The sequence below is a fragment of the Macrobrachium nipponense genome, chromosome 44, assembly GCF_015104395.2.
Source record: "Macrobrachium nipponense isolate FS-2020 chromosome 44, ASM1510439v2, whole genome shotgun sequence".
In the NCBI taxonomy this organism is placed as follows: Eukaryota; Metazoa; Arthropoda; class Malacostraca; order Decapoda; family Palaemonidae; genus Macrobrachium; species Macrobrachium nipponense.
The window spans coordinates 39,287,123-39,310,193 of record NC_087221.1 but is presented as its reverse complement, the minus strand read 5'-3'; the positions used below and the strand labels follow the sequence as shown (position 1 = coordinate 39,310,193).

At 41.8% G+C, this 23,071-nt stretch overlaps 1 protein-coding gene across 4 annotated transcripts in view; it reads left to right on the top strand.

Moving 5' to 3' along the window:
* Positions 1-23,071, top strand: part of LOC135204204 (ras guanine nucleotide exchange factor Y-like) — a 191,588-nt gene that overhangs the window by 26,972 nt on the left and 141,545 nt on the right. For 3 of the 4 annotated variants that reach the window (XR_010312128.1, XM_064234293.1, XM_064234295.1), the window contains exons 5-7: positions 13,461-13,572; positions 13,823-13,944; positions 14,355-16,023. Coding sequence is in view for 3 of the 4 variants with exons in the window: in XM_064234293.1 (XP_064090363.1) it covers positions 13,461-13,572; positions 13,823-13,944; positions 14,355-16,023 (1,903 nt within the window). In the remaining variant the exon portion in view is untranslated. The remainder of the gene's footprint in view (positions 1-13,460; positions 13,573-13,822; positions 13,945-14,354; positions 16,024-23,071) is intronic. The other variant, XM_064234294.1, reaches the window with a different exon arrangement.

Genomic DNA, 23,071 nt, shown 5'->3' with positions numbered 1-23,071 from the left:
GAGGTTCTGCCTCGCCGCCAGGGACCATCTTGGCCGCTCGTTCGTGAGAGGTACTGAGCGTCCGGTTGTCCACGGGTGACCGTGCAGCCAGGGTCCAGGGAGCTGAGCCTGCTCGCCGCCAGGACCCAGGCACAGAGCGAAAGACTGGTGGCAGTCGCTTAGGCGACTCCCGCCAGGCCAGCGATTGCTCTCACAGTGATCTGCCAGTTCCCAGGGTTGACGTGACGTTCCCACTAGACCGTTCACGTAACGAGGCTGGGAAGAGGCTCCCCCCCCTGGCCACCGGGTACAGCCTCGCCTGGACCTGGTTCAACCTCGCCTGGACTTGGTTCAGCCTAACCTGGGCGCATCGAGAGGACGGTGCTCGCTCACACCGCGTTAGTGGACACTACTAGTCACCTGACCGTCGCTCCCACCGGGACCGGACGGCTTGCACGACAGGTAGCAGCTCCTCTGACGCATGAGACCGATGCTACCATCCTCGGTCCAGCGCTTCTCTGGAAGGAGACCGCTGGTCCAGACCTGCAGCTCGACCGCCACCGTGGTTGGTGATCGCCTGCAGTCCTCCCAGCCCACTGGTTCTGCTGGTAGGCAGGGGAGGAGTGCTTGTAGCAGCTCTCCTGAAGAAACTGACACTCCGTCCTTGGTCCAGCGTTTCTCCGCAAGAAAACTGCTGGTCCAGACTGGCAGCTCGATTGTCACCATGGGTTGGTGATCGCCTACAGTCCTCCTAGCCTACCGGTTCTACTGGTAGGCAGGGGAGGAGCTCTCGTAGCAGCTCCTCTGATGCAAGAGACCTTGGTCCAGCGTTTCTCCCCAAGAAGACCACTGGTCCAGACCTGCAGCTCCATCGCCACCGTGGGTTTGTGATCGCCTGCAGTCCTCTCAGCCTACTGGTTCTGCTAGTAGGCAGAGTAGGAGTGTCAGGTCTCCCTCACCTGTCCCTTCAACCTCCTCAGGCTACAGGAGGAACGAGGCGAACAGGAGTGACCATGATGAATGCACTTCTTACGGTCCGGCCACGAGCCTGGTTCGGTCTTGGGACCAACAGATCCTCGCTCAAGTGGTTGGAGGAGATCGTGGGGGGCTGGCGAGGACGAATGACGCTTCCCAGACTCTCGGAGTGACCATTATCGCTGTTCACATGACGGTCCCGCTGGATCATGCATGCAGAGACCAGGGTGGGCTCCCCCCTTCTGGGACGCGTCGGAGGACAGTATCGGCTCTCTCCTGTCAGGTGCTCGCTTAGCCCCACCCAGATGATGGTCACGGTGGCGGCAGACGTTTAGCCTACAGTGCGAGTTCGTAAGCCTCCTCGGTAAAATGTTTTCTCAAGACAGTAACGTTTTCCTAGACTCTGAGCGGCCATCACCTTGGCTGCCCGTACTCGCTTCTCCGACTGCTAGTTCCGCTGGGAAGGTGAGCGAGTATCCAATCTTCCTCCCCCATTCCCTCTCTCCCTATGGCTGCGACGGGAAGGGGAGGGATCCTGCAGAGCGTTCTCCGTAGGATTCCACGTCGGGGACTGTTCCTGGAGGGACCTTCGGGTCCTACTGGACGTAAGTCCCCGTCGTTGAGGAAGGATCTTGCCCTATCCTCGATTTCTACGGGAATCGGGAGGACCACTATCCGATGATCGTCTGACGAATTCGGTGGGGGTTTCGCCGAGCGCTTAGAATTCTTCGGAGTTTCTAGCACTCCGAGTGTTCTGGTCTTCTATGATCTGCAAACACTTGGGCAAAACCACAGTCCAGAGTGGGCGAGACGAGAATCCCATTTTGCCACAGTCCAGAGTGGGCGAGATGAGAATCCCAGATAGTCGTTACTACGATAATCGGGAATCTCGCCGAATGCTCAAATTCCTGGAATTTCTAGCGTTCGAGAGAAGTACTGCTGCTCAAGGAAGAATATCTCGGGAGGGGCTCAGCCTGGATGGACCTGACATTCTGTCGCCTCAGTAGGTGGCCAACCCCGGGATAGAGAAGAACGGGTGGGAACATCCAGTTCGGCTTGAACTTTCATCTTCGTTATCCTGTTTTCACCATGGAAGTCTTCCTTCAGGAAAACTTCTTCGCTCTCTTCATTACAGAATGAAGGGTGTCGGCTTCCAGTCCTTATTCTTGTTCCTCGAATGGAAGAGAATTTAGGATGGAGGTCTATGTACAGGAACCTACAAATATACTATGTATATTGCCCTTGCGACATGCTTCTGTTATCAGTTTAATTGTCCGAGGTGTAGGCACTTACCGTAGTTAACTCTACGGGTTGTGACCGAGACGAATTGTATCCTCTTAATTGAACTGCAACTCGGGACTGCCCTGCAACCTCCCAGGCGTTACCAGTTTCGATTTTGAGATACTTGTGGTATTGTTACAACGACAACACCACAGCATTTGCATTCACCGAAATCCGTTTCGATTAAATGCAAAATTCTCTAGCGTATTTTTTTGCGCTCAATGGTTCTAGCCGAACGCATTCCTTCTTGTAATGGATTACCTGGCAACTCAGGATGACGAGTGAGCGAGAGCTTGCAGTGTATGGGCTGCCTGCCAGCCCTGCCTGCCGCAGCCCAGTACCAGCTGGCTCTCCGAGATAGTACGGTCGGATATTGTCTCTCTCCTTTGCGATGATTGACTACCGAACCGAATCTCTGCCCGGGAATCACAGACTTAGGTCTCTGGTTGGCTGGAATTCTCGCATACGTGGATGACCGTCTCTACTGCATTGCCTTTGACATTGTGAGAATTTTCAGACAGAGATATCTCACTAGACTCACTATCATCTTTCTGTTTACCGCACGGTAACAGAAGTCTGTAGCCTAGTCTCCCGCTGCATCGCACCTGCCGCTGCGATGACGCGGAATGATTTCTTCAGACATCTGAGGTTGTCTTCTAAATATATCTCGTATTCGTAGGTGTGCAATAGTTCATTGTCCACCCCGAATTGTAGATGTATAACGGAAGACAACGCCTGTTCCCCGCCCTGCCAGCTCTACTTCCAATTATATAGATGTCCTCCCTGATTCAGCCCCTGAGAAGCAGTTCTTCAGGCAGTACAATCCCTGTTTTCATTACTGAAAAGCGCTCCGCTTTCATTGCAGCTCCGACTTCTCACTGAACAGCAATGAAGTAGAGGTTTAGCATTTTCAGTCCTCCGTAAAACAACAGGGATTAAGCCGTCTTCATGGGTTGGTGTCATTGGCGGGATTTTCCTACGTCCAGAATCTTGAGAGTTAACTTCTCTCGATTCAGCTGTGAAGACATACATAGGTCGGCATTCACCTATCACCTTCGTCTTCAATGGCACAGTATTGTTTCTCCTTAGCTGAGATTCAACTACAATGAGAACTTATGACTTGCCATCAGGGACCTCGGTCCCTAGAAGGCAATTGACTTTCGTCTGTTGGGCACATGCCTTGAGAGAATCATCATCTTGCCTTCCAGCATTGGTGGCAACAGATTGACGATTTGTATGGTCTCGGCATAACCCCTCAAAAGACGAGGGTCACGTGACTACACCTCGGATGCATGGACGGCTCACCTCACACAACTGAACGCAGTCAGTCGGCAGCTGTCGAAGTGTCCGAGACCGTCACGAGCTACGCTGTGGACTTTGTATCAGTTGATCCAGATCAGTCATTACTTCGTCCTACTGGCGTGTTCCGGTACTCATGAGTATCAACACCCACCATGGAATGTTGGTGTCTTTATCCATTGTGGAGACGACAAGACCGTGAGAGACTTCGCCGCAGTGGGATACGAGACCGTGAGAGACTTCACTGCAGATGGATAGACCAGTAGTGGGTACTGGACATCACTCCGAAGAATATGTCGGACAGGGAGATGGATAGGCCATTGCAACCATATCTTTCTTTCCCTTCGGGACTGCCCACAGGTCCTTGGAACCTCATTTCCCTGGACCAGTGGTGGATGCTTGCAAGATGTGTTTGCTTACCCAGCTCCGTCAAGAGGACAAGTTGCATCTCGTTCATGGTGTGCAGTTGTAGAGGTAAGAAGGATGTGAGAGTGACTGGCTTCCCACCCTTCCACGCCTCGACCCTCCATTCCTCGTCCTTCGGGTAGGAGGATAGGACTCGAACTTACACTGGCTGGTCGGATGATTGATGCGGTAAGCTTACACATAGAGCATCCTTTTTATGTTTCTTATCAGAATCATAGAAGCGGTCCCGCTTCTTCCTCTAGCAAGGGGAGAAAGGAGACTGACAATAATGCAAACCCTTCCCAGAACTTTGCATTAATTTCTCTGACACCAAATATTCTTCACAGCCCTTTTTTGGATGAGTCACGATCCCTCACTCATTTAGAAAAGACCCAGAAGTCTGACTCTTGATCATGCAACTCCTATACTCCGATCAAGTTGTCAGAGGCCGCAGGGCACTCCTCCTTGCTCTTATGACCAGGAGGAGTAGCCTAGGTGCGCAGAACTCCAGTCAGTTCTAGAGGCTCACTCAGATTCCTCCCACCAATCAGTGAGTCTTCCTATTGTTAAAGGACCGAGGGTTTGTATTACGTATCGGAATAAATCACAATTTGTCGAAAATTGTATTTTTCCTAACTATACAAACCTGAGGTCCTTTAACAGATATGCCCACCTCATGCCACCCCTCAATCTAAACCTGGGCTGAAAGGCAAAGTGGAGTGTTTACATCCGGGCAGGCTAGCCTGCCCCACGGTATTTACTGCCTAACCACCTTGTTCAAGATTCAACGGCCATAATTCCAGCTACGCCATAAGTACATTCCTATTGTTAAAGGACCTCAGGTTTGTATAGTTAGGAAAAATACAATTTTGACAAATTGTAATATTTTTCACCTGGTAAAGCTTTGAGGTTTCTTACTTCATTGAAAGTTAGCAGGGCATCTGGTCTTTATCATGAGACAAGCTGGCTGTACTTTCAGAGTTTTTTCACTTAGCTGTTAAAGCAGCTATCTACCCTTCTAGTTGGAAGTATGCAATTTTTCAAGCATACCCATTTATCCTTCAAATTTCTTTCCTATTATTTAGCTTCTACTGCCATTTTAAAGCCTTGAATCCTCAGTCATCAGTAGATTTTCTACAAGGTAGACTTTGCTGGGTTCTTATCACTATTTTTCTGATGTTGGTCATCTTTCTCCAGGCCTATGGAGACTTTTGTCTTGCTCTTGAAATATTCAAAGCATTTGACACTTAAGATATTACTTCAAGATTCCTCTTTTGCAAAATTATCGCTAAAAGTTTATATCATTTATACATTTAGCAGAGAACAGCCCATAATGAGTTAGGGCACCTTAGGTTTCTGCTCGTTGCCCCCCAATTTTCTGTTACTACTCAAGTAATGCAATTCTTTCCCTTCCCTTACACTATTTTTTATTTCTTTGTGTTTGTTTGCTTATTTTCTCATCATGCTTGGTGTTAATGCACATGAAAGTTTCCTGTAAGCTAGGTAAGTACATGCAGCACAAGTAAAAGCAAAGATTTGCCAAGAACACAAAGAGAAATGTGTTATATCACCTCTATTTGTGGAGGTGATGCAATTGTTTGTGATGGAGATTGTGTTAGTGATAGAAAAACACACATCTTCAGCTGTTTTTTGCTATGAACTAATGAAAAAGGAAAGTGATGTACCTGCAGAAATTTATAATGATCGATTTTTATTGCTTTTAAGATGTTTAGGGTGTTATGAGGTGTTAGGGGGTCTACTATAGATGTACATTACAACTGTGTTGCTTTTGACTGTTACTATTCATTTGGGGTAAGAAATGTTGGAAAGTGAACTTGAAAACAGAAAAAGGCTTGAAGAGGTATTGGAAACAACATTGGAAAATCATACACAGCTGACACAATGTTATTTGTAGTAATTTTTATGCTTCCTTAAGGGGATTTTTACTTCCTCAACTACCCCTCATTTCAAAAACCTTTCCCCAGCATAGGGCGAAGTAGGAATTGTATACTGTGGACCCCTGGACCCCTGCCTATTCGCGGTTCTGGATTCGTGGCTTTATCTATTCACAGATTTTTATGTGGAATATATATCCACATTACTCGCGGAAAATTTGCATATCATATTTTCATGATTGAATAAATTTTTCATAGTAAAACTATTTAAGTAGTTAGGTATAAGTGTTTTTAGAGGATTTTGCGATGTTTGAACTATCAAAATAAGCAGTTATAAGCATTTTTAGAGGGGTGTCAAATATTCCCTGTGAATCCTGGCAGTCGACTGTAGGCTGATTCTTACTCTGGCAATTGTTTTATTGTTAGACAGTGACAGTCAAAGCACAACTTGCTTGGGAAAATCCAGTAAGTGTATGATTGTATCTTTAGGAATTGTTAATCTTATTTTATTATGTGCAATGTATAGTTTTCAAGGGCATTACAAATGATATTTTCATACATTCAACTTACCTGGCAGATATATACATAGCTATCGACTCCGTCGTCCCCGACAGAAATTCGAATTTCGCGGCACACGCTACAGGTAGGTCAGGTGATCTACCGGCCTGCCGCTGGGTGGCAGGACTAGGAACCATTCCCGTTTTCTAATCAGATTCTCTCTGTTGCTGGGAATGTAAACATATGTTTACTTTCCCTCCTGATTTGATTTTCGTGTTTCATTGCCATCGATCTTCTGGGCCGACTTTTACAGGGAAGTACTGGATCGGTGGTTCGGCATACGCTTTTAATAACTTTTTAATAACTTTTAATGAATTAACTTCGAAGTTTTCGAAGAATAGAGGATGTGTAACTACAGAAGTTTTTGGTAGACAATTACATAGTTTGCAAGAAAGGGAAATATAAATATTTATTCATTGATAAAGTGTAATAAATGTTAGAATTTGATTGAGGAAAATAAGGTAACTTCCTATTTGAGGAAGTCAGAAAAACATAGAACTAGATATGCTTTCTTTAGAAGCTTTAATAGCTCTCGTTCTGACAAGTAGTTAGAATATTAACAGTACTAGTAGTGTTGTTTCCTCATCACCTTCTTACTTCACAGAAACTACAAATTCATTTGCAATTTAAAGATAAAGGAATGTAGCTCAAGATACGAGCTATTATAAGGTAAGAAATGATTATAGTGTTCCCCATTGCAATAGAGGGTGCGTCTGATCAGCTCTGTCTCGCTCCCAGGTCTAGACCTCTTCCAAGCTCACAGGCCCAGAGGAGAAGGAATGTCGAAAGCCTTACGGAGGTTATGGAGAATCCCCACCGATCAGGCGTCCCCTCGGCAGGTTCTGTAGGACGTCCCAGACTGCCAGGGATAGCCATTGGAAAGCCATCCTAATTCAATGTGTTCCCCTTATTATTATCGTCTTGACGAATAAGGAGAAGAAACATTCAACGGCGTAGATTAAATGAAGATGCAAGATAATCTCGTCTGGCTATCGGAACCTCAGAAGAGACAAGAAAGGAAGACATCATTCGATAACAGTTGCGGTAGAGGCATTGCCCTATCTGGGTTCGTTCCCCGTACAGCTGGATGGGGGGCTCTATCCCATGGGGGTTTGAAATAGTTATTTCAATAAATTCCTCATCGGTACGTGTATATGAAAATATATCTATTCTGAGAAGAACGAATTAGATATTAAAGAATATTTGTTGATCGAATGAATTATATGGATTACGCATATATATATAACTTTTAAGCTTCTAGCTCCTCGGGCATGAAGCTCCGGTAACGAGGCTCAATGCGCCTAAAGTGTCTGAAACAAGGCGCAAAGCGCCTGAAACGAGGCGCAAAGCACCTGAAGGGCCTGAATAGAGGCGCAAAGCGCCTGAAGCACTATGAACCAGGATCTTCATCGGAAATGGAAGTCCTTCTCATTCAGAAGAAAGGGAGGGCTGTGATGAAAATGGAAGTATTGTCGAATTCTAAGCAAGAACAAATGTACAAGAGATCGGAACCTTCCGCACACGGAACCTTCCGCACAAGCGGAACCTTCCAGAAGGCGGAAGATTCCAGATTCAAATCGCCTTCCAGGCTCTTGGAATTTTCCAAGAAGGAATATTTTCCAAATGTGCAGAACATTTCACATAAGCAGAATTTGACAATCACTCGGAACCTTCCGCACAAGCGGAAACTTCCAGACGTACAGAACTTTCCAGGCGAGGATCGCCTTTCAGACGCTCGGAACTTTCCAAGCGGGAATCTTTTTCCGGATAAGTGGAACATTCCGAACGCGGAACTTTCCAGGCGCGCGGAACCTTCTGCACAAGAAAAACTTTCCAAGCACGATATGTCTGCTAGGATCCAGGAGTATTCTGATCACGATACTCCTCCTAGGCGCCAGGAGTATTCGGAACGCGATACTCCTGCCAGGTGCCAGGAGTGTTCCGATCACGATACTCCTCCCAGGCGCCAGGAGTATTCGGAACGCGATACTCCTGCCAGGCACCAGGGAGTATTCCGAGCACGATACTCCTCCCCAGGGCGCCAGGAGTATTCGGAACGTGTATACTCCTACCAGGCCCGCCAGGAGATTCCGATCACGATACTCCTCCTAGGAAAGCGATGCTTCTGCCAGCGCCAGGAGTATTCGAGCACTATATCCTCCCATGCACCAGGAGTATTCGGAAGTGATACTCCTACCAGGCGCTAGGTAGTATTTACGATCATGATACTCCTCCTAGAAAGCGATACTTCTTCCAGGCGCCCAGGAGGTATTCCGAGCACGATACTCCTCCCAGGTGCCAGGAGTATTCGGAACGCGATACTCCTGCCAGGCGCCAGGAGTATTCCGAGCGCGAGGAGTATTCCGATCGAGATACTCCTCCCAGGCTCCAGGAGTGGGGGGGGGATTCTAGGCAAGATACTCCTGCTTAGCGCCAGGCACTTTCTCCTACAAGCCAAAGAGCCGAACAACCGCCAAGAGTCCTCCAGGCGAAAGACATTCGAGGCTTCTCCTGATAGGGACGGGAGTTGTCGCACAGGCGGCCGCGCCCCTTCAGGATAGTCTTAATGCAATAAAGGCAAGAGCAAGTTCGGCTTTTTCCTGGCAGGGACTCAAGATGTAGCACAGGCTGCCGTAGCCCTTGTCAGGTTAGAGTCGGTACTGCTAAAAGCCTTCACCTTTCGAAAGGAAGCGCGCTCCTCTGGTTGCTCAATCTTCTCCTAACTTGAGGAATGGAAGATAGAGCAGAATTGTGAGAATTAGTTCAGTATTAGTAAGAGGATATTAAAATCATCCTCCTTCTAAAAAATAATGCAACCAACCATTTACAGAAAGAGGGGCAATCGTTTGGAAGTTGAACAAGATTCGTACGAGCTCTCATTCATTGATTAGAGGCTCTTCCAGATAAGAAAGGCGTAAAATACGTACTTATCTCCAAGATAATAAAAGCTAGAGAGATTCTCTTCGATCCTCGGTTGTCATTTGCGATCTCTTTCGACTAATACTCATTCGGGTTTATTGACGAAAAGAACGAAGAGAGTAAGATTTCCATTCTTTCTCTGCATGTCGGAGAGGAAAGAATGTCGTAGAAGACTTAGTGTATACGACTACTGAATGACAAGTCATATACGCATACCATAGTTGCCTTTCTGGTTCGATAAGGAATTATCTATATCCTTACAGGATTTTCCTAGTAAGGACTTCGCTTGAAAGGTATGTTATGACAATACCTACTCAGCTTCGGTATTTAACAAAGGTTGTTTGGCTTAAATTTGCATTATTGAGAGCTTTCTTAGGCTCGAGAATAATTTTATTATATCCCTCCATTGAAGGGAGTAACTGGCAACTCAGAATGAATGCAGCCAGGCAGTGAACGAGACGGCTGTAATTGTGTAAGCCAATTCAGTACCATCCGGTTCTCGGTCGTGAGCGGTTGGTTACATCTCTCTCTCCTAAGGGATCGAATGGTTCACCGTATATTCCCCCTACAATCAGGGACTTGACCACGAATTGAGGGGATTTTTAGGCAAACATGAATAACATCGTATTCGTTTTGCTAAGGATCTCTCTCTGCCTCGGCGAGGAAAGAATGTAGTAGAAAATTCACCTTAAGATAACGGTTAAGGTTAAGCCTTTTGCACACACCGTGGTTAATTACAGAATTCCTACTATCCTTACAAGAGTTTCCTAGATGAATGCTGTTTACCACAATGTGACGGTATTATAAAGGATTTTAATTCGGCAGAGCACGATTTAACCTATTTGGAAACACACGGAACGTAACGATCCTTACCAGGTTCGATGCAGGATTTTGCACGTCCGTGAGAACCTTCTTGATTGACGATAATAACTGTTAACGTATGTTTAACATTTATTGGAAAGAGTTGTGAGAACCTGCGGAAAGTATTCACAGATCTCTTCGCAAGGTAGAAGACGAACGAGCTTCTTATAGATTGCTTCCTTTTCCTCGAAACAAGAGAGGTAGCAAGATATGCCATCTTTAATTTAAATAGGGGAATAAACTTTAGTCTTTTTTCCCCTAGTTGTATATATTCTTAACAGATATTAAGATAAATGGGCGCCAAAGAAAGAAGATGAATGCATCATTTTGGCAATAAAAAGGTTGGATTCACAGAGGTCACGTTCTTCTCTCAGCATGTGTTGGAAGGTTTTTCTAAGAGAGTAGAGATTTTATCGGAATCTATTATAAATATTAGACCTGAAAAACCTATCCACTCTGAGTCTGTCTGCGTGCAGACTGACCAGAAGTAAATATGAATGAGAGGATTTTTCAAGGGAGGCTTGATAATTCCTTCAAATATGTTAAAGACATAGAGTTGCTGCAGATCGTGCTAGATGGAAAGGGGAAACTGTCCTCTTCCGATACCTCTGTGAACCACATAATGGTTTTTTTCCTTTTCAGGGGGAAGAATCACCTTGGTATTTTATGCTATCAATGAACACAGTAAAAAGATATACTCTGTCTCGACAAAGAATATTAGAGATAGTAGAGAATTAAGATCTTCGGGATCTTATACAATACCTCTATACGATAAGAGTAGGAGATCTTATACTTAGAATGGAATCCTAATTTGGGCCTCAGATTCCGTGTTCCGACAAGATGGAACTGCTCCTCATCAAATGTTTCTCTTGGTCCTAAACGATCAAAAGGACAAGTGAAATTTTGGGCTTTAGAATCCGGAATCAAATTCTATGCAGACTCGGCAATGGGTTCTGGCCAGCATAGTATGTTTGGCAAAAGAACTAAAGCCTTTTATTCCTGGTTGTCCAGGTAATGTATTGACGTTGTCATATACGGAAGAAGACAAGGTTTAAACGTTTACTGACAGAGTCTTGGGAATGCGATGAGGGCTCAAACTACTTCCCAAAAGCTTCAGAGAGATACATTAAAGAGCTAGAAATCAGGAGTCCTACCAATTTCAGCTCAGAATCTCTTCAAACTTCCTGGCTCCTTCCCTTCCTTCGGGCAAGGATAGGGAAGCTTCTGCAACGAGAAAACTCATCAACATGTAGGAGGAGAACTCGTTAGCAACGGAAGTATTCAATAAGGATCCTCCTCGGAGGAAGACTTGTCTCTCGGACTTTTAGATTTCCTATCGTCTACTGGATGTAGCTGACTAAAGTCACCTCCCCTTGCCGGAAAGGCCAAAAGCTCAAAGTGAAAGAATTTCTTCCACCCTTCTCCAGTCTCCTGATAAACGATGGTGGATCTTCAGGACTTTCGGACAATGTAGCGCCAGTCAGGCGTCAAATGCCAAAACATGCGTGAAGACGTCAGAGAAAGACAGTCAATATGAACACTGTCATTGTCTGATGAGGAGAAGGAGCGGGCCTCCAACCTGGCGCAGTGCGCTAGAGGCGAAAAAATCGGGAAAAAGCGTCCGATGTGGACATCGCCAGTTTTCCTCGAGACTCTTAACAAGCTCGAAGCTCCAGCAAGTGGGGAGAAGTCAGCCATGCGCCAGGCGCGAGGCTCCAAACAGGCGCAAGGCACTGGCAAGGTGTGAGGCGCCAGGCAAACAGGATGCGCCAGCCAGGCGCAAGGAGCCAGGCAGGCGCAAGGAGCCAGGCAGGCGCAAGGCGCCAGCCAGGGCGAGGCGCCAACCAGGCGCAAAGCGCCAGCCAGGCGCAAGCCAGGCTCTAGGCTTCATCCAGATGAGATCCAGTTCAAAGAAAGTCCTAGTCTTCTTTGAAACAATGGTGATCTCTAAAGCACTTCATAAGTGACTTGATGATACCTTCAAACAGCTGAGAATTTAAAAGCTCATGAAGTGTGAGCTTTTGCAAATTCTTGTTCTTTTCGTAACAATATGTCAGGAAGACATATTAGCTTTAACATATGAGAGATGCAACGATGTGTTGACTGCTCATTACACGAAGGATGTCAAGTTAACCTACGAGAGATCCTTCTCTCTTGGTTTATACGTGTCAGCGGATATGTACGTTGCTGGGATAAGGAGCCGACACTGATCCTTTAATAATGAGTTGAATTTATTTTAACTTAGTGAATTTTATTGAGGTTTGAAAGGAGTTTGGGGGATAACTCTTTTTCAATTCTAGCGCGAACCCTCATGTTAGGAACAGGTGATCGGGATCGATGTTGCGCTCCTTAGTTATGCCAATAGGCATAGGCATATTGTCAAATAAGCGGATTAGCACCCATTGACAAATGCCAATTAGGCTCGACCGAGTAAGTGGATAAGACCCCATCGGTAGACCCACAAGAACTCTTGGCCACAGATCACTATCTTGCTAAGGCTCTTGAGACGAAGCAGACTCCTATGCAATAGCTAGGAAGTCGGACCCCTTCGTCTAGAAACACAGAGGAACCAAGGTCTATAAATACCTACAACATATGTTGTTTACCTGTCTAGTCAGTAGTTAGCTGTCTCTTGCCCTCCACCAAAGGGTGTCAATCAGCTATGTATATATCTGACAGGTAAGTTGAATGTATGAAAATGATATTGTTATGATACAATAAAGTTTCATACATACTTACCTGGCAGATATATACGATTGAAGACCCACCCAGCCTCCCCGCAGGAGACAGGTGGAAGAGAGAATCTGATTAGAAAACGGGAATGGTTCCTAGTCCTGCCACCCAGCGGCAGGCTGGTAGATCACCTGACCTACCTGTAGCGTGTGCCGCGAAATTCGAATTTCTGTCGGGGACGACGGAGTCGATAGCTATGTATATATCTGCCAGGTAAGTATGCATGAAACTTTATTGTATCATAACAATATCATTTTTTGTAGGCATGTGATGTAAAAAGTGCCTACTAATGTTCTTGGAAAAATAATCACTTACAAATGAAAATGTTCATCTGTGTTTATGTTACTTATGTCTCAGTGATTCTGAATTTTAATAGAATTTTTCTATATATAAATTTCTGGGAAAATGATTGCACTTAGATTGTAAAAACTTTTTTGCATATTTTGGATTTGTTTAAAAAAAATCAAACATTAGTTTAGAGGTGTTTCCAGTGTATTCAGTGCAATGTTACTATGAGATTGCACAGTACTTAGATATATATATTTTATTTTCCAGGAGAGAATATGAGCATCGTGAAAAGAGGGCCATCTTGAATTATATAATAGACAAAAGGAAGTATCATGAAGTGAAAGGTCGAAACTTGTGGATAGAAATGGAAAAGGCAAAGGTAAATATGAAAGATATAGGGAGGTGGTTTTCTTGTAATTGTTAACAATTTTCAAGAGGAAGTGTTGGTGCTTAGACGCGAATCTATAAGTTTAATATCACGGCAAGGTGGTAATGTCAAAATGCTTCATAAAGTTCTCAAAAAGATTTTCCCCTAAAGGGATTTATGTGATAAATGTTGGTTTTTATGATGAATATGTCAGTTAATTTTGTTTTATTGTTGGGGACTTATTGTCCTATCTTCTTTACAGGTTTGTCCAGGAAGAACATGGGAGTCCATGAAAGAACACTTCCGGAAGAGCATCATACACAACTTACATTTATTCAAACTTGATGATAAAACACTAAGAAGGCTCACTGAACCTTTTGTGGTGTAAGTTGTTACTAGAGTTGTATTGATATAAGTTATTCTCTGAATATGCTGGTATCCTCCCTACTGTGAAGCATGTATTTGTGGACTGTTCTGAGTGTGTAGATGAGAAAAAAACATAAACTTTCAGGTTCCATAGAGGTGGTTTTAAATGATGATGATATTGATGTATGAACTTTTTAAAAGCTATTGACATTTATTTGATAGCTAATAGTTTTCTTCTATATCTACATCATTAGTAATTCAGCAATTTTATTTTTTAATCATTTTCATCATGGTACTGAATAACCAAATGGTTCCAATGCCAGGTCATTAGACCTTATTGTCATAAATCAAATAATTTTATATATAATTTCATGTAATGTATTAAGTACCATTTTCTTTTAGTATTTACCATTGTGATTTATTTTTAGGGAAAGGAAAGCAGTAAAAAGAAGATGCCCAAGTGATGATTCTGATGATGAAGTTTCTTCAGATGGAGATAACGATAGTGTTTCAAGTAAGGATGTCAGTAACTTAGACAGAGATAAAAATGGAAATGCAAGGAAGGAATTAAATGCTAAGGTATTTAACAGAGCAGTGGATGGACAAATCCACAAGGAAAATAATTCCAAAGATCTTACTGTTCAAGAAAAATGCTTAAATTCAAACCTTGCATTAGCTCCAGATGGTGGAAAGAAAAAACAAGAACAGGATCCATCAAACAAAATCACTGCAGTAGAGAGAACTTCACAAGGCATTGAAGAAAAAGCTCCCCCAAAAATGTTGAAACTTGCTGACAATTCAGAAGAAAAATGTGGTGAATCAGAACTTCATAACAGTTCAGATTCAACGATAATGTCAGATGAAGAGCTAGGAAATAAGGAAGAACTTGTTGGAGAAGTGACTGGTGACCAAAGTGATGCCCAAAGTGCCGTTAACATTACTGCTACACTAGCAATTAGTGAAAATGATCAAAATGATAGACAGTCAAAAAATTATGTACCTACATCTTCAGTTCAGGCATTACCAGATGTTATTAGTTCTAATTCAACATCTATAAGCACAGACTCTTCTCATGAAAAATGTTCTAATCATGTAGTGACCTCTGTTTCAGGAAATGCAAATACACAAGCCTTTGACATTATTTATTCCAATGAAGAATTTAGCACAAATCATTCAGGTCGGCATTTACCAGACAATAAAAATGAAGGCCATGAAAAATGTAATTCACCAGGACACAAAAATTCTGAAAATATTGATGAGAATCATCTTGTACATAAAAGTATAGAAGTTACTTCAAGATTTACTGAAAGTGAGGACATTAATGAAAATCCTTCGAGAGAAAACGAAAATGTTCATGATTCTTTACTTACTCAAACACAAGCAGAGTCTGCTCTGGCCTCCCAAAATCCTGTCCCAAGAGGTGAAGTGATTAGTGATTACCTACAGGAACATAACGAAATGCAGATTTCTACTCGTCGTTTAACAAGAAAGAACGGTATAAAGAGTCCAACCACTTCTAGAACAATGGATGCAAATTCGAGTCCAAAAAGCAATGTAACTAGTATTGGCACTTCCAAGAAACAAAATTCTAGAAGAAAAAATATCAAGAGTCCTCAGTCTTTAAGGACAAGAGGTAACTTTGTTCATAGTCCCAGGGCAGGGGATGATGCCTCTGATGCTTATGGATCTCCTTTGTCAGGTACACAGACTGAAGAATATGAGAGTTGTTTTGATCAACATCATGATGATGATACCAATCAAAAAGAAATTTTACAGTCCAGATTAGAGACAGTTGATTTGGATTCGTCCTCAAGCAGTTCATCATCTCACAGTTATGCATCTAGAATTATTTTTCCTCTTCCAGGAAATGATAATAGAAGGAAGCAACGGGGTAGTTCATACACGTGTACAGATGCTTCCAGAAATATTAATGAAAATCCTGGCTATAAAGTGATGCGGAGAAAAAGAAGAAACCGTATTATTAATGACAGTGATAGTGACGACCAGAGAGATCAGTTGGAGTCATCAGACAATGAAGTTGTTCTTAAAAGGAATCCCCACATACATATTTTTGGAAACAATCATGAGAGCCTAAAGGTATGTTAATCTGAGCAAGCAAGCAAATGTTGTGGCCCTTTAAAAATTCAGACTTATATTTTTCAGTTTGTAGCTTGTATAATTGCAAGTCAGTTCTAGTTAGTTGTAAACTGTTTGTTTGATTTATTATTATCAATAATTAAGTTAATAATAGTTATATTAATAATGAGAATATTATTATTATTATTTTATTTATAATTATTAGTTTATTAAAAGTAATGGCTACTTCAGCAGCATTACATTTGTAGAGATTCTTCTCTATTTTTTTAGGGGCTGTTTCTGTGCTATTTAAACAGGCTAGTAGAGCACCTTTGGAGGTCATTCTCAAATGCAGGGTCAAGATTGGTGTATAAATTTCTATTACAATCTTCTTACAGGTAAACTATGCCATAGTTATCAAAGTCAATAACGGTTTCTCTCTATCTCTGTCTCTTTTCCTTCTCCTCTCTTTCTCTCTTTTTCTTTTAATGAGCTTTTGTCTGGAAGCTTTTGTCTAGGAAGCTGAGGGTGGAAGTGCTTCTGGTGGGGTGTCCTTCCTCTGCCATCAGCAGGGGGTCTGCCCCTTGCCAATTTCCTATTGGTTGATGGCGACAAGTCAGGTTTTTCATTGTTTGCTTGGGCCAGGCTCAAGCCACTTCCACTGTGTTGATGGTTGTGCAGCTGCAGCCTCCGAGATCTCCTGAGCTGTGCGGTAACATTGCTGGGTGTTGCGTCACGTGACTTGCCACCATCAACTAATAAGAGATCGGCAAGGGGCAGACCTTTTGCTGATGACCCTCGATATAAGGAGGAAGGACACCACACCAGAAGTGGTCAACCATCAGCTTCCTAGCCTAAAGGTTGTCTGGCAGTTCCAGACAAAAGCTAGAAATATATACACTAATCTTGAGCCTGCATTTGAGAATGACCTCCATACGCACCCTACTAACCTATTTCAAGTAGCACAGAAAAAGTTGCTATTAAAAAAATAGAGAAGAATCTCTACAAGCGTAATGCAGCTGAAGTAGCCATTACTCTTTATAAAGTATGCTTCAGAGAGGGTCTGCTTCCCAAGCATTATTATTATTATTATTATTATTATTATTATTATTATTATTATTATTATTACAGTAGTACCTCAGGATACGAAATTAATCCGTTCCGAGGCGGCCTTCGTAACCTGATTTTTTCGTATCTTGAACCACATTTTACATGTAAATTGCCTAATTCGTTCCAAGCCTTACAAAAACACCCCAGTAAATTATTTCCAGGCTTACAACACATGTTCTAGGGTTACGACGCCGATCCGACAGAAGAAATGTGACTCCAAAATAATAATAAAAAAAAAAAAAAGCTTCCTACTTTTTGTTTACGTTCACACTACGAGAAACGAACAATCGCCAAGCAACCACTTTTACCTAGCACACAGTACAGTAATCATAAATTTTCATTATCTCTCTTCAACTACTGAAACTGCCAAACAGTATAATAACCATTCATTTCTATTCTTTTTTCTATCTCTACCAAATGTTTTTTTTTAATTAAATGTATTGCATGAATAAGTTTTTCAAATTACAGCATCCTTCTACCAATAGAATACATAGAGCACAAGGGGTAGATGCTAACCAATAGGAGAGCAGGATCTTAAGGCGGTGACTAGCATCAGGAACCAGTGGGAGAGTGGGAGGATGGTGGCGAGTCTACTCAGTTGGCGGCACGCGAGTTTTAAAATTGTTCTCGGTGGTCCAGGTGAATCTCGGGACTCTACAGTAACACCCTTTCGTAACCTGAATTATTTTCGTATGCAGAGGCAAAAAAATCTTCGTATTTGCTTTCGTAACTTGAATTTTTCGTAAGTTGGGACTTTCGTATGTCGAGGTTCCACTGTATTATTATTATTATTATTATTATTATTATTATTATTATTTTTTTTTTTTTTATTATTAATTTTAATTTTTTTTGCTCTATCACAGTCCTCCAATACGACTGGGTGATATTTATATTGTGGGGTTCTGGGTTGCATCCTGCCTCCTTAGGAGTCCATCACTTTTCTTACTATGTGCGCCGTTTCTAGGATCACACTCTTCTGCATGAGTCCTGGAGCTACTTCCGCCTCTAGTTATTCCAGATTCCTTTTCAGGGATCATGGGATCGTGCCTAGTGTTCCTATGATTATGGGTACAATTTCCACTGGCATATCCCATATCCTTCTTATTTCTATTTTCGGATCTTGATACTTATCCATTTTTTCCCTTTCTTTCTCTTCAACTCTGGTGTCCCATGGTATTGCGACATCAATGAGGGATACATTCTTCTTGATTTTGTCAATCGTCACGTCTGGTCTATTTGCACGTATCACCCTATCTGTTCTGATGCCATAGTCCCAGAGGATCTTTGCCTGATCGTTTTCTATCACTCCCTCAGGTTGGTGTTCGTACCACTTATTACTGCAAGGTAGCTGGTGTTTCTTGCACAGGCTCCAGTGGAGGGCCTTTGCTACTGAATCATGCCTCTTTTTGTACTGGTTCTGTGCAAGTGCTGGGCATTTGCTTGCTATGTGGTTTATGGTTTCATTTTTCGTATTGCACTTCCTACATATGGGAGAGATGTTATTACCATCTATCGTTCTTTGGATATATCTGGTTCTTAGGGCCTGATCTTGTGCCGCTGTTATCATTCCTTCAGTTTCCTTCTTGAGCTCTCCCCTCATTAGCCATTGCCATGTGTCATTGCTGGCTAGTTCTTTAGTCTGTCTCATGTATTGTCCGTGCATTGGTTTGTTATGCCATTCCTCTGTTCTGTTTGTCTTTCTCCTATCTCTGTATATTTGTGGGTCTTCTTCTACTTTTATGAGTCCTTCTTCCCATGCACTCTTGAGCCACTCGTCTTTTCTGGTCTTCATATATTGCCCTAGTGCTCTGTTCTTGATGTTGATGCAGTCCTCTATGCTTAGTAGTCCCCTCCCTCCTTTCTTTCATGTTATGTGTAATCTGTCCGTATTTGCTCTTGGGTGAAGTGCTTTGTGTATTGTCATATGTTTCCTGGTTTTCTGGTCTATGCTGCGAAGTTCTGCCTTCGTCCATTCCACTATTCCTGTGCTGTATCTGATTACTGGCACTGCCCATGTGTTTATGGCTTTTATCATATTTCCGGCATTGAGTTTTGACTTGAGTATCGCATTGAGTCTCTGCATATATTCTTTCCTGATTGTGTCCTTCATCTCTTGATGTTTTATATCCCCTCCTTCCATTATTCCCAGGTATTTGTATCCCGTCTCATCTATGTGTTTGATGTTGTTCCCATCTGGTAGCTTTATCCCTTCAGTCCTTGTTACTTTGCCCTTTTGTATGTTAACTAAGGCACATTTTTCTATTCCAAACTCCATCCTGATGTCCCCCAGATGCTCTTACCATACAGCTTGATGTCATCCGTGAACATCAGATGGTTAATTCTGTTGCCTCTTTTCTTGAGTTGGTACCCAGCATCCATCTTCTGTAGTACTTTTGTCATGGGAATCATGGCTTATTATTATTATTATTATTATTATTATTATTATTATTATTATTATTATTATTATTATTATTATTATTATTATATTATTATTATTTATTTATTTATTTATTTTTTGCTCTATCACAGTCCTCCAATTCGACTGGGTGGTATTTATAGTGTGGGGTTCCTGGTTGCATCCTGCCTCCTTAGGAGTCCATCACTTTTCTTACTATGTGCGCCGTTTCTAGGATCACACACTTTTGCATGAGTCCTGGAGCTACTTCAGCGTCTAGTTTTTCTAGATTCCTTTTCAGGGATCTTGGGATCGTGCCTAGTGCTCCTATGATTATGGGTACGATTTCCACTGGCATATCCCGTATCCTTCTTATTTCTATTTTCAGATCTTGATACTTATTCATTTTTTCCCTCTTTCTCTTCAACTCTGGTGTCCCATGGTATTGCGACATCAATGAGTGATACTTTCTTCTTGACTTTGTCAATCAACGTCAACGTCTGGTCTATTTGTGTACGTATCACCCTATCCATTCGATACCATAGTCCAGAGGATCTTTGCCTGATCGTTTTCTATCACTCCCTCAGGTTGGTGCTTGTACCACTTATTACTGCAAGGTAGCTGATGTTTCTTGCACAGGCTCCAGTGGAGGGTTTTTGCCACTGAATCATACCTCTTTTTGTACTGGTTCTGTGCAAGTGCCGGGCATTCGCTTGTTATGTGGTTTATGGTTTCATTTTTCGTATTGCACTTCCTACATATGGGAGAGATGTTATTTCCGTCTATCGTTCTTTGAACATATCTGGTTCTTAGGGCCTGATCTTGTGCCGCTGTTATCATTCCTTCAGTTTCCTTCTTTAGGTCTCCCCTTTGTAGCCATTGCCATGTGTCATTGCTGGCTAGTTCTTTAGTCTGTCTCATGTATTGTCCGTGCATTGGTTTGTTGTGCCAGTCATCTGTTCTGTCTGTCATTCTCCTGTCTGTATATTTCTGGGTCTTCGATTATTATTATTATTATTGATTATTATTATTATTATTATTATTATTATTATTGATTATTATTATTATTATTATTATTATTATTATTATATTATAATTATATTATTTATTATTGTTTATTATATTATATTATATATTATTATTATTATTATTATTATTATTATTATTATTATTATTATTATTATTATTATTGAATACAATAGCTGTTTCAACGGCATTTAATTTATATAGAATCTTCTCAATTCTTCTTATGATCTTCTTCTCGTCAGCATGTAGCTGGTGTATTAAGTTTCCTAAGGACATGTAAAGATTTTCATTTGTCTTAGGTTTATTTCTCTAACGTGTCGATAGCGCACAGGCAGTCATCTATGAGAGTATACAGTAAAGTGAATTAAGATACGTTTTACAAGTATTTATAACATGCAAGGTCGTGTACAATCGGTGGGCGGGTCGATGAGCAGGGATTTTAATTGGCCGTTGGATGGTAACGAAATCTTTCCCTGAGGCGATGAGACCTGCGAAGTCTGGCCGGAGTTATTAGCGTGGGTTGGGTGTTGGTTGGGGTACCTACCTCTTGGGCGGCAGGTACTGCTGCATTCTGTACAGATGACACATCTTCCGCTCGTTCTCTCTCTGCTTCTTCCTCTCTTTCTCTGTCTCTCAGTTTCTTTCTTTCTCTCTCTGCAATTCCTCTCTCTCTCCCTTCTTTCTCGTTCGCTTATTCTTATTCTCTCTCTTTCTCTATTGTTCCTCTCTCTCTCTTTCTCTTTCTCTCTCTGCTTGTTCTCTCTCTCTCTCTCTCTCTCTATCTCTCTCTCTTTCTCTCTCCCTCTCTCTGCCAAAAGCATGCAAACTGTGTAAGGTTTGTATAGCATAGTCAATCCACAAAACCTAATCAGAAAATGTGCTGCATGCAACATTCCGACCCATCCACAGTGTGCTGAGGTAATACAAGATTTGAGAAAAGATACAAGAATTTTTTGTTCAACATGTCTATCATGGATAGACAATGTTATTAAATCAAGATTGAATGTACAAATAGGTGAGGATGAAGAAGAAGAGGAAGAGGAAGAAGAAGAAGAAAAAGAAGAAGAGGAAAACGGAAGAGAAGTAAACAAAAATGAAATGACAGAAAAAAATAAGGAAAACAAAGAACAAGATAAAAGTATGGATGCAGAGATACTCATTGATAACTACATATGAGGCGATAAAGCAGCATACCTACGAAGAAATAAATTACGATATGACAACAGAAAAGCAAAATCCCGAAGAGGCTCTACCCAGATCTACACAATGACGGGAAAGAGAGGAAAAAATAGACAAGAAGACAAAATCTGCAACCTTTTGAAAGAGGGAATTGCAGATTTGGAGAAAGATGTTACTACAAACATCCTAAGATATGTCAAACTATGAAATATATGGTAAATGTGCATACTTAGATGGATATGGGGATGATTGCAGAGATCTGCATCCAAAAATATGTAAAAACCTAAAAGAAGGAAAAGGATGTAAGTTCGACAAAAAATGCAAATATATGCACCCTGTAGCCATGAATCATAATCAAATAAATAACCAAGTAATAAAATCCAAAATAAGAAAGAAACAAATAAAGAGAGAAATCAAGAATATCAGGTAAAAGAGAAAAGCAAACCACCAATGAGATATGCAGAGGTGTCAGCAAAAAATTTCAAAGCATCAGCTCCGAAATTCTACTCAAGAGATAACTGTATTTATTATGCAAGAGGATATTGCAGAAACGGAGAAAATTGCAGATTCAGACACAAAATGAATAATTATGATGAAGGAAGATCAAACATATTATGGAAAAGTTGGATTTTTTAATGTCAGAATTTCTGAAATGAAAAAAAGAACAACATACCAGAACAGGAAAGAGACATGGGAAAATCCTTATTACTACCAGTATTAAATGAAGGAGAAAACACGCAAACCATCATAGTGATGAATGCGCAGGGTTTAGTTACGAGTAACTCAAAAGAAAAATAGAGTACTTAGAGAAGAACTAACCCAAATGAAAAGAAAATAGATATAATGAATATAAGTGAAACCTGGTATTCCCAAGAGACTGGAATGATGATCAAATAAAAGGGTTCCAAACTTATAGATCAGATAGAAAAAATAGGAATCAAGGGGGAACCGCAATATATGGGAAAGACAAAAAACAAGGAAAAATATATGAGAAATATAGTAACTCAGAATGTGAACTAATAGCGGTAGAATTTGAATCTGAAAAATTGATGAACATAGTAATATATAGACCTCCTAATACTAAAGAGTTTGACTTAATAATTGAAAAATTGGATGATATATGTAGAAATCACAAGGACTGGACTATTCTCCTATCTGGTGACTCAACTTTTCTTTCGTAGAATGGAAAGAACGAATAGGAGATTGTGGTTGTACTTATACATATAAAAAAGAGAGTAATAGTAGGGCGCAGAAGATAAGAGGCAATTTGAAAAGCTATTAGATATGCTACTAGAATACAACATTCAACAAATAAATCACCTGCCAACAAGAAAGGAAAATACTTTAGACCTAGTATTT